The following is a 12903-nucleotide window of genomic DNA, read 5'->3' on the forward strand; positions in this document are numbered from 1 at the left end:
CAGTGAAACTATATAATTGTATAATAAATAATAATATAGAACCTGATGTCTACAGTATATAGTGTTGTGTAATCCAGTATATATGATGCATGCCATATTACAGCATAGTGTTGTGATATCATATAAGCTGATGATTTATGATTTGGCATGAAAAAATTGTGCAGGTCATTAATGAATGAATATTTAACACTCAACATATTTATTATTTTGTTTGAATGCACTAAATTTCTATCCTGTCCTCTACTATTTTTCTTTAGAATTCCTTTGAAGTTGGAAAACACTTTACCCATTATCACTTAAACTTACATATGATAAATATAATCATCAAACTAGGTTGATGCTAAATGTAGAAATGTAGAAATATCATGTATGATCTAAAGATATTTAACAAAGTACTTATACTTACTGATATTTCAAGCAACCACAACTTGACAATTCTTAGTAACACCATATGCCTCAAAACTTTTGAAAACCAAAATGAAGAAGATAAACATCAACTAGTTAGCATATGGGTCTATCAAGCTTGACATATTCTTTTTAAAAAATGTGTGAAGTATATTTTGTAAAAGTAAACTTTTCAAAGGTATTTATGATTTGATAAACACATCTCAAGAAAAAATAATTCTGCATAGATTATGTACCTGGACTCCAGTAGATACTCAATTAACCACTTACAGATCTTAAGAAAATATTCACTACTAGATATATAGAAATAAAGTCTACAGATGCCTATACCCTCTAACACTCTGTAACAAACATTTTTGCTAGCTTTGACAAGTGGTGTTTCTGATATTTGAAAGATTCCATTGTTCAGAAACCAAAGGAGGAGATTTCCTTTATGAGGAATTGCACACCATTAATTTAGAAAACAAATCTCTTTCAATTCATTAATTGATCTTGTAGAGGGAAGGGTGCCAATATAAAAGATTTACTACTTATTTGTCTAGATTCACCATTACTACTTATTTGTTCAGCTTCCAAAATAAATGTGATAATAAAAGAAATCTCCAGCTACCAGATTAGTCACAAAGAACTAATACTCTTAATATCACATCCTCAAAATTGATGCAAGGACTAAACTGATGTTTAATTCTATCAAATATAATATATTTGCTTATAAAATGTACTCCATGGATCTATTACTAGGTCAATAAGATGGGCAACAATTTCTTAAATTACTTTTGTACAATTTGAGAGTGCTTATTTATCAAAATCATCACATCTTTTTATTTGTACTCTACCAAATCAGCATCAATCTCTAGAATTTTTAACTATATTGTAATTTTTTCACTACTTTCCCCCCAAATTTAGCCCAGTCTCTAATATTGCTTTTATAAAGAGAATACATACTGTATATGATAAATGAAATACATGATAAAATAAAAAATAGCAGAAACTGAAGAACATTATTTCAGGGTAGTTTTATTCATCCAAAGAATGAAATTATTCTAAACACTGGCATATAGCAATCAAAATACATACTGAGTTCATCAATATGCCCAAAGAGGCTGTTTGCCATACTCATTATTTTACTGCAGAATTACTCAACTTGCAAGCATCTGACCCTTACACAATGGCTACTGTAATCTCTGCCCTGTGGCCTTAGGAGCCATAAAAGTGGATTTCCAGAGAATCTGAAGATTTGAAAGTAGCAAAAGAAAACAAAGTTAAGAAAGTAGGAATACATTTACTTATTTGATATTTTTTGAGCGCCTACTATATCAGGGACACATTCTTGACATTGCATTAATGTAGAGTAGCTGCCAAAAATACCAGTCTTTGTGGACTTTGCATTAGGAGGACAGATTCTGTGGCAACATTGTCTTAACCTATGGATAACTAAAGTGTGACTACAAGCACATGTGCGCTTGTACACCTGTGTGTGCACACACATGTGAGCCAAAAAATAGTTTCCTATATTTTCCCAATGTATTCACATCTCTTTTTCAAAAAAAAAGAGAAGGAAATACCTGCAATGTAACCAGTCCAGAGATTCATCTCAATTTGCTAGGTATCCTTTTTCAAAAAATACAAATTATTCTAGCAAGGTTTATGGGTTTTTAGTTGTTCATACCATTGAATCACTTCACCTGATTGCTTTCCTCCTAACAACTAATTAATACCACTTGCACTAAGAGAATTTTTTATTTTAGGGAAGGAAGTTACTGTAGGTTGTACCACCAATAACGGTGACAAAGATGACCTGGCTCTAATGCCTCAAAGGAAAGCATGATATAGTGGGAAGGAAAGGAGAGACTGGATGAGGGCAAGGATGCTGAACGCAACTGGTGTCCATAGAAATATCTAGTGCTTTGCCTAGGAAGGAGGGAGATTATTTTTCTTCTGATACTTCTTTGTTATTCTCCTAACTCCTCGTTTCAAGGCCCTGCAGTTCAAACTTGTATTCTAATTCTGACGATCCTACCATAATCTCTTCTTTACAAGGGGACACAAACTCTGAGTTCTAACCAGCTAAGCTTAATGAACTCAATAAACTTAGAATACAGTCTCTTTATAAACAATAGACTGCCTGAATTACAAGTAATTAAACAGTAGTTTTAGGGCATTCATGTTAGTTATAAATTATCCTAATCCAATCATTAAAACAGTGTGTCTCTTAAGCAGCTTTTTAATAGCCTAATTGTATTTATGTGTGTACCTGAAAATAATGAATATATCCATATATAAATTAAGTTTCCTAATTCAACAAGACCTACACTGTTACCTTAATAAGGATGTCAGGTATCACTACTGGAAATTCAATTCCAACTACTTCATATTTAAACTTCCATGTGTTTTCACAACTTCTTATTCCAAAAAAACATTAGTAATGATTTTTTCTGTGTAGTTCCTCACTGAATTTAAATTCTAATTAATTATTGTACTAGGGCTGAGGTTCAGATATCATGGATAATTCATACTGGTGAATAGGTGTTATTTGTTCATTTTATTTTGCATCCGTGAAAATAATTTTTGGTGGAAATGGTTGTATAATAATGTAATAGAAATTTTATAACAAGTATTTCCCTTTTTTCCTTTATTCAAGTATTTTTTATCTGTGACAAGCAATGCAGATTCTTTTAGCTATGTTCCTTATTTCAGTATTTAGTGGCTAAATTATCAATAAGTTAAAATTTTATTAACAAATTTCACTATGAAATGGACCATACAGGTGACCGAGGAACTATCTCAACATCTTCTAGACCAGTGTCTACATCAGGAAAACCAGAACTGTCCTCCAAGCACAGCAGATCACTTAAACCTGATGGGCGTATGAGCCGGACTACTGCTGATCAAAAGAAGCCAAGGGGTACAGAAGGTTTATCAGCTAGTGAATCCCTCATGTTGAAATCTGATGCTGCAAAATTGAGGTCAGATTCTCATAGTAGATCGTTGTCCCCCAACCATAACACCTTGCAGACACTAAAATCTGACAGCAGGATGTCCTCTAGCTTCAGAGCTGAATCCCCAGGACCGGGTTCTCGGTCATCATCTCCTAAGCCAAAGACTCTCCCAGCCAATAGGTCTAGCCCATCCGGTGCTAGTTCTCCACGCTCTTCCTCACCACATGATAAAAATCTACCTCAGAAAAGCACCGCTCCTGTCAAGACAAAACTTGATCCTCCTCGGGAGCGTTCCAAATCAGACTCTTACACGCTTGATCCAGATACCCTCCGCAAGAAGAAAATGCCCCTCACAGAACCTTTAAGGGGACGATCAACATCACCAAAACCAAAACCAGTACCAAAGGAGTCTAAGGACTCCCCTGGATCTGGAAACAGAGCCCCTTCTCCCCACGTGGTACAAGAAGACCTGCACAGTGAGGTGGTGGAAGTCTGTACTTCAAGTACTTTAAAAACAAATAGTCTGACAGACAGCACCTGTGATGAAAGCGGTGAATTTAAGAGTGTGGATGAAGGTTCAAATAAAGTTCACTTCAGCATAGGGAAAGCCCCACTGAAAGATGAACAGGAAATGAGAGCATCCCCCAAAATAAGTCGGAAATGTGCAAATAGGCACACCAGGCCCAAAAAGGACAAATCTAGCTTACTTTTCAAAGGAGATGGATCCAGACCTTTAGAGCCAGCCAAGCAGGCCATGTCTCCTTCTGTGGCTGAGTGTGCTAGAGCAGTCTTTGCCTCTTTCCTGTGGCATGAAGGTATAGTACACGATGCAATGGCTTGTTCTTCCTTCTTAAAATTTAATCCTGAACTTTCCAAAGAACATGCTCCTATAAGAAGTAGTTTAAACAGCCAGCAGCCTATAGAAGAAAAAGAAACCAAATTAAAAAATAGGCACTCATTGGAAATATCATCTGCACTGAATATGTTTAATATTGCACCTCATGGACCAGACATATCTAAAATGGGTAGTATTAACAAAAATAAGGTGTTGTCTATGCTAAAGGAACCACCTCTGCATGAGAAATGTGAGGATGGGAAAACCGAAACCGCTTTTGAAATGTCCATGCATCACCCCATGAAGTCAAAATCTCCGCTTCCCTTAACTTTACAACATTTAGTGGCTTTTTGGGAAGACATCTCTTTGGCAACTATCAAAGCAGCTTCCCAGAACATGATTTTTCCAAGTCCTGGCTCTTGTGCAGTCCTTAAAAAGAAAGAGTGTGAAAAAGAGAACAAGAAGGCCAAAAAAGAAAAGAAGAAAAAAGAAAAGACGGAAGTTCGGCCCAGGGGTAATTTGTTTGGTGAGATGGCCCAGCTGGCAGTAGGAGGACCAGAGAAAGATACCATCTGTGAGCTGTGTGGAGAGTCACATCCATACCCAGTGACGTATCACATGAGACAGGCTCACCCAGGTAAACAGTATTAGTGAATATCTATAAATACCATTTGTGAAAAATGAAATAGGCCCCTTCTGACTTGAATTGTTCTATGAATTATGTTAAGGTGCAGGGAAACTGTTACCCAGAATTTATAGTATCTTACATGATTTTTCAAGTTCATTATTAATATAGGTTTTGTGAAAAATAGGTAAGGAAATTCTAATAGTATAGTGGTAAGGAAGTTTAGTATTATTTCATTTCAGTATATCACATTCTGGAATACTGTTTATTTTTAAAACGTTTCATGTGTTAACACAAAGGATGTTGTTAAGGTGTCTCATGCCAATAGAAATAATGACAAATCTATACACATAGGAAATATCCTTATATTAGATCTCTCTTGATTTTAGCATTTTCCTGTTCAAAATTGCAGAGTAAATTAGATTATACTGATTTCTTTGGTCAATTTTCTATGAAAGTGGTATCAGCTGTTTCACCAGAAGACTATATTTTAGATCAACATAAATATTTCTGTAACAATTGACTAGTATTCTAAAATTCACCTAGTATGAATTTGGTTAAATTTTTTTCCTCTGTCTATATACTATGCCTGAAACCTTTTGTGAAATACCTGATTCCTTAAAGTGTATCATTCTTACAGAATATTTTATACCTCTTTTGTCCAATTTTATGGGCATACTTAAGTAAATCTAAATGTAGCCACATCTTATATTTCTTTTCATCTGCCTACAGTTACAGAGTATCTCCAATATTTTAGGCACACTTTAATTGATTATTTTTTTGGTCAAACATGGTGGTAACATTGTTGGCCTGAAAATAAAGTTGAGGTACTTGCTTCAGTATTTTGCTTACTTTGAGAAGATAAATCTGTCATTTATGTATAAGTGGCAAGGATCAGACTATTAAGACACTAAAAAGTGTGAAGCATTTATTTCTATTCTTGCTTCAAGGTTGTGGCCGGTATGCTGGTGGACAAGGTTACAACAGCATTGGGCATTTTTGTGGAGGATGGGCTGGTAACTGTGGTGATGGTGGCATAGGAGGAAGCACTTGGTATCTGGTGTGCGACCGCTGTAGAGAAAAATACCTCCGTGAGAAACAGGCTGCTGCAAGGGAGAAGGTATTTCCATTCTGTACTGGCTATACTGATAAGGATAAGGATAAACTTTATAAAATCTCTTTTCTGTGATTGCATTATACTGGATAACTCCACATAGTTGATATTAAAGATCAGCTTTGGTAATATTTGTACTAAGCCAGATGTTTTTAATTACAAAAATAAATTACCTCTTGGCGTCACACAGGACAGCTAACGTGTTGCACTTACACCTTAATGGCAGACATTTAGTGTGTAATACTCTATTATTAACTGTCTCCTTCTCCACACATATACATAGCTCTCCCTCTTCACCTCTGTCTCTCTTAACTCTCCCTCCTTTTTTCTTTTCCTTTTCTTTTTTCTACTATTCCTCTCCTCTCTCTTTTTCTTAATCCTTAATTATGTTGTAGGACTCAAGGAAACAAGGTCATTCGCACCAGTGGCACACTTGTATTAAAATGTTTGCTGAATACACACACATACACACTCACAGACACATACACACACAGATTATTTACTCTTTTTGAAAGATAACTACATCTAGATTTTACTTATTGGATGTCTGATTTTCATAAGCAAAGAAATATAGTTCAGTATAAATAAGGATCCGATACATGTGTTCAAAATAAAATAGTTTCAGTATAAAATATAGTTCAATATAAAATAGTTCCAGAGAAGTGTGAAGTTTAAAAGTGAATGTTGTTTTGTGGGTAATCACTGTCATTATTTTAAAATAGTCCTATAAGTGTTTAATAATTTTTATTAGAAACTCAAAATACTTAGGTTAAAAAACTGAAAATTGGAAGATAAGCAGGAAAAGGACACCACAAATGTTTCTTTGCCAGGTCAAGCAGTCTAGAAGGAAGCCAATGCAAGTCAAGACTCCTCGAGCCTTGCCCACCATGGAAGCTCACCAGGTGATTAAAGCAAATGCACTCTTCCTGCTGTCCTTGAGCAGTGCAGCAGAACCCAGCATTCTGTGCTACCACCCTACAAAGCCCTTCCAATCTCAGCTGCCCAGCGTGAAAGAGGGCATTTCTGAGGATCTTCCCGTCAAAATGCCTTGTCTCTACCTACAGACGTTGGCTAGGTAATATAGCTTACTGTTTTTGATCACTGTGGATTAACAGTCTGTGTTGATTAATGTCATGCTCTGAATACCCACACTGTATTACATACTGTATACAATAAAGAAACCTCCAGGAGTTTATTTTCTGACTTGCCTTAACCAACATGTGACTGGTAGGATACACACTTTATGGCAGTGGGTATTTGAAAAAATACATAAATGCTATTGTCAATTTGTATTACTATTAATATAAAATATGTCTTACAAAGTAAGACTTTAGCTATTCTTTACTCTTTGGTAGGTCAACTTCAGTCTGTTAATAGTGGGAAATGCTGAAGTGGAAGGAAACTGATAATTTGCTATTGAAATTTTTCATTTTTAAGGTTATTCATTCTGTTAGCATTTAAATGTTAGTTAGCTGGGTACCAGCTTTGTTTCAGACCTTGAAGACACCAATAAGAATATAAAAAAATCCTGACATCCACATGCTCACATTCTGGTGGGAAGACAGACATGTAAATGACACATTTTAAATGTTATGTGAGGTGTTCTATAATAGAAGCATGTATAGAATGCTGATAGAGCATAAGAGTTGATGGGTACCTGAGTCTTCCCAAAGAAATCAGGAAAGGTTTCCCAGAGGATTTGACACTTGGGCAAAGTCTTGTAAGGAAAAAAGAAATCAATCAAGCATGTGATGGGAGGAAAGTGATTACTAACAAAGCAAATCAAGTGTGTGAAGACAGGAATGAAATAGCATTACACACATTTAAAAAACCACATTTAGAAATTTCGTATATCTAATTTTTCTCAAATTTGACTCGTAATGTATGTTCCTGTCAAGAAGGGTGACTGCCTGTATTGCAATAGTCCATGCAAGAAACATGAGCCTGAACCAAGGCAATGATGATAGGGAGGGCGAAGAGAGGAAAGCTGACATTCAGAGGCCTGAGTGACTGGCTGGCTGGTTGACCACTAGGCCTGCTACAGCACTGGGCTGTTAGATGGGCACTCGGACAATTGGTGGGATCATTCATCGAAACACTCAGATGGAAGGAAAATGAGTTCAGTTTTGTATTTGAAATGTGGTACTTGAAATAGCAATGTGTAAATTACCAGACTTTTGTCCTGCTTTATGACTGTTTTAATGCTTCACCCTTACTGAGTGACATGCTGGTTCTATGTTTACAAAGGGTATTAAAAGTGGGAAGTGTCAGGATTGCCATCATACTTTAAGGTACTGGCTTTGATTTAATGCAGACACCATCATGAAAATTTTGCGGGCTATCAGGATGACAACCTATTCCAGGATGAAATGAGATATCTACGTTCAACATCTGTACCAGCCCCCTACATATCAGTAACTCCTGATGCAAGTCCTAATGTATTTGAAGAGCCAGAGAGCAATATGAAATCCATGCCACCAAGGTATTTTGGTTCTTCTCTCTGTTCTGAATAGCCAGTATTTGGTAGAAGAAAGACTTTGAACTAGAAAAGAATGCTCTGAAAATTATTTTGTACATCCTTCCATCTCAGGAAGAACATTGAGTAAGTTCTGACAGTAGAACAGTAAGGAAAAGTGTACATACATGAATAAGATAAGGTTCCTGATAGCAGAGGCAGACTCATTGGAGAAGGATTAACCTATGAAGTATTAATAAAAGATTCCCTTATATGATATCATTCAGTGCTGTAGTAACTCAGCCTAGAGAAAAGCACTTTGAGGCAGTGCTTAAGAGGTTTTATGGGAGAAGTAGCACTGAAAATAAATCTTTTAACTTCTTGTATTACTGTTTCCAATGCTCCCCTTCCACCCACATAGGTATGGTAGTATCAGAGTAAGGAACTTCTGTAAAACTGAATAGACACTTGCAAATACAATGCAGAGGGAAACAGGGTACCACTTAGACTTTTTAGAGGAGGGATGACATGATAAAAATGTAAAGATAGTCACACATTGTCAGTTGAGAAGCTGATAAATTTAGTCAAAGATTTCAGGTAGCTGTGTGGACTAGGATGGTGTAGGCAATAATTATGAAATAAAAAGATAGACAAAGGAAGTATTTTTTAGGAAAAACCAGTGTATATGATTTGTTTACTAACCAGCTAATGAAAAGGGTAGGTTTAGGATGGTATCACCCATTTCAGGCATGAACAGCAGTGAATGTGTTCTCACTGGAAAGGAAGAAATTTGCTGAAGGAAAAAAATGTGCTAATTAAGATATACCACTGTGTTAATACTGTATAGTTATATATTAATATAATACTTCAATAAGCATAATAAAACTATGTCCAAATTAGCATTTTTCAATTGAAAATACTTGCAACTTCTCCCCCAGCTGTGTGGATTATTCATCACAAGTCTTTTTGGAGCTGCTCTAGAAATTTTATCCAGAATGCAGTACAGCCTTTTATATCTTCAAAGATAATTAAGTGTCTTTAAAGGAAATCGATTTTTTAAAAAAGAGTTAGAAACTATTTTGAGGCTAGTCTGACAAATGGGGTTCATCAGGTTATTATTACCCTTCAGGATCAAAATCAAGTGCATAAACCTCAAAGTAAGGATTATGAAATGAAGGTTCCATGTATCATAGGAAATAATAGAATTTTCTATGAGGCATAGAATATCAAAGTCCTGGGAAAAATCCTTTGGTGTAAAGTCCCCTGGTATCATCACTAGTGTTAGAGAAGAAATTGGAAGTCTTCTAGGGAATCCTGTTTCCACAGGCCCTTGCTGAAGAGAAGCAACAGTCCAGGGCCCCAGGGAATGTGCTGCTGTAGAAGTAGGATTTACACCTAAGAATAGGAGAGATGGTCCTTGTATAGAACATTCAATAAAAACGCATCTCTGGGAGAAGAATAAAGCATGTGTCAGATAATTGTAGGAAAGGAAGTCTAGGACAATACACCCATACTTTTTGTAATGAACAGAAGACCTAGACAGAGCTGCCCACTTTAAGGTATTAGCAAAATAAAAATAAGTAATATGTCTTGCAAGTCAGTTAACCCAATCTGAAAGATAACTAGGAAGAAGAGAAAATTTCTCTAAGTTCTCTGTAAAACTAAAAAACTTGATAATAACATAAAATTTAGTAAAAAGCTCAAATGTGAGAATGAGATAAAAAAAACATCATGAGGTAAAAAAAATAGATTTCAAAACTAAAAGGACAGGCTGAAGACCAAATCAACATGGTTATAGACTCATAAATTAGAAATGTTTAGAATAATATATTGAATTATTGACACAAAAGTTTAAATAATAATGACTAGAGTAAAAGGACAAATAGATTATAGCATTTAGTGCAAAGATAACAGGTATGAAAACAAGATAATCTAACATAAGAATAACTGGTATCTATAATATAGAAAAACCAACAAATATAACAGAAATTTTATCTAAAACCATAAGAAAACATTTCCAAAAATAATAAAGTTCTAAATTTCCAGACTAAAAGGAAATTTTTGTAACAGGCAGCTGTAAGATACAGCTTAAGTTACTGATACTCCAAAAAAAAGATGAGAATTTTTCAAGTAACTGAGCAGAGAAAAACAAGTCACATTGCAAAATGAAAAAGTTCAACTGAAGTCAGGCATCTGTATAACCACTTTGAAAGAAAAAAATGAAACAATGTCTCTAAAGCACCTAAAGAAAGAAAATACTGCCTTAGAAGTTTCACCCAATCAGTAAAACATTATCATATATAAAAGATTGTGGTGACATTAGAACCTAATTATAAATTAATTGGATGACTCAAATGATTAATGAAGAGCATGTTTAAAAGACTATATACTATACAAACTAAGTGTAATTTTTCTGATTTCCTAACAAAATCTTAAATAAGAGAAACTATGATCCAACTATTTTATATCCAGCCAGTTTGAGACATTCTCAAGTATATAATTCAGGGAATATAGCAATTTTGAGCTGTTGTTTAAAAAAGTCTTGACAAGCTCAAGCTATTACAAAAGGTGATGAATGATGAGTAATGACTCCATCAAAGCAGTGGTTCTCATTGAAGGTGATTTTGCCTTCCAAGTGACATCTGGCAATGTTTGAAAACATTTTTGTTTGTTACACTGGACTAGGTCAACAGACATCCTAGTGGGTGGAGGCCAAGAGCATTAGCAGAGATCCTACAGCGCGCCAGGCAGTCCCCACCACACGGGATTACCTGGCCCAGAATAGTAGAGGTTGAGTTAATGATAGTTATCTTTGCTTCTTTTGGGCTTTCTAGTGTTGCTTGAGTTTTTTACAACCATGATAATTTTTATAATAAAAGTCATTTTTTAGGTTGTGTAACAGCTTTTTTTTAAGTTGATCAACTTCCTCTGAAAGCAGATCAAATGAATGTCTTGTGCTTTATAGTAGCACCGTGTATAAAGTAAATTAACTTAACATATCCCTCTACTCCGGTTATTCTGGAACCAGACATTCCAAACTGCCCTCCAGGCACATTTACCCCAATCAGTCATTTATGGTCCTATTCAAATAAGAGTGTACATACACTTAGGGTGGTGAGGGAAGAAAATGGCCAGGGAGCTTGCGACTTCCTAGAAAATACATAAGCTTTACTGAGGGCCACAGGACTGCAAAGCTGGCTTGAATGATGGAAAAGAAACAACTCTAGAAGTTGGAGCAAAAATGGCCATATTTGGAATGAGGTGACAGAAAAAAGAATACATCAAGAGTTTGTAAATTTGTCTTAGGGAAAAAGTATTTCTCTTTTGTATAAAATGGCTTAATAAGGGAAATTATATAACCATCTTGGTAACTTTTCAGGTGTTTTTTTAATGTTCTACAGTAAATAGAAAAATTACTACTTTACTTAAACCTGGATGAAAATCAGGGCATTCTTACGGAATGTTTAAGTATAATATAACTGATGCTGAAAATGAGTTTGTTAATCTTTCATTACACTTCCGTGTGCCAGGCTCTAAAACGGGCTTTGGGTAACACTTCCCAGATATGACACACCTGATAGAAAGAAAATAGAATCGTTTCATTTTCCATTTTATTAGCTTTCTGTGTGCACATATCCATTTTCTTTCTATTCAGTGCTCTTATGAATATATCTGCCTGTTTTTCCTAAATATCATGACACATGATTTGAAAGGAGCTTAGAACATTTGATGATATCAATGCTTTTTCCTTTAAAATGAAAAAATAGATATAAGAAAACCAAAAATTTTAAGATGTAATTCTGAAATCAGTCGAAATGTTACTGCATTTGGAAAGATCGAATTATGATTTAAAGAGAGATTGTCAAATTGGCTTTGAATGTTTTCCAAATGAAATATAGGTTCCCATGTTTGACAACATTTTATAAACTAAATATAGTTTCTCTTCATTCACTCTTTCTCTTAAGTTTTTAATCTATTATCTTGTTCTATTTGCAGTTTGGAAACTAGCCCCATAACTGATACTGATCTAGCAAAGAGAACTGTCTTCCAAAGGTCATACTCAGTTGTTGCTTCTGAATATGATAAACAGCACTCCATTTTACCTGCACGAGTTAAAGCTATCCCTAGAAGAAGAGTTAACAGTGGAGATACTGGTAAGTATGGAGATAAAAAGGAAGACTAAGTGATCCAAACGGTTGTATTTGCAGATATTTTTGAAAGAGATATAGATTAATTTTAAATTGTAGTAGGCATTCTTTTTATGTGACACAGCCATAAATGTGCCTCTCTAAATTTTTCATCTCAAAAGAGGCGCCCAGAAATCATCAGTGATTATTCAGGAATAAACTGGCCTTTAAAATCTCAGTTGTTCGGTATCTAAGCCAAATGTTACTACCATTATCGTTTCCACTAAGCTTCAGTGAACCACAGTTCCAATGACTTACCCTTTCACAATTTCAACTCCCAATAGAAGCTTGTATCTCTTGCAGCTACTGCCACCTGAAGAGATAATAAAATTTGGGAATATAA

The 12903-nt window shown here is 35.1% G+C and overlaps 1 protein-coding gene across 16 annotated transcripts in view; it reads left to right on the forward strand.

The window, feature by feature from the left end:
* The window catches only part of MYCBP2 (MYC binding protein 2), a 241384-nt gene that overhangs the window by 189916 nt on the left and 38565 nt on the right, over positions 1-12903 (forward strand). For all 16 annotated transcript variants that reach the window (XM_073212475.1, XM_073212476.1, XM_073212480.1 and 13 more), the window contains 5 exons: positions 3173-4816; positions 5755-5924; positions 6749-6993; positions 8233-8400; positions 12370-12527. In XM_073212475.1, coding sequence (XP_073068576.1) covers positions 3173-4816; positions 5755-5924; positions 6749-6993; positions 8233-8400; positions 12370-12527 — 2385 coding nt within the window. The remainder of the gene's footprint in view (positions 1-3172; positions 4817-5754; positions 5925-6748; positions 6994-8232; positions 8401-12369; positions 12528-12903) is intronic.

Source organism: Manis javanica, chromosome 9 (genome assembly GCF_040802235.1).
Source record: "Manis javanica isolate MJ-LG chromosome 9, MJ_LKY, whole genome shotgun sequence".
Classification (NCBI taxonomy): Eukaryota; Metazoa; Chordata; class Mammalia; order Pholidota; family Manidae; genus Manis; species Manis javanica.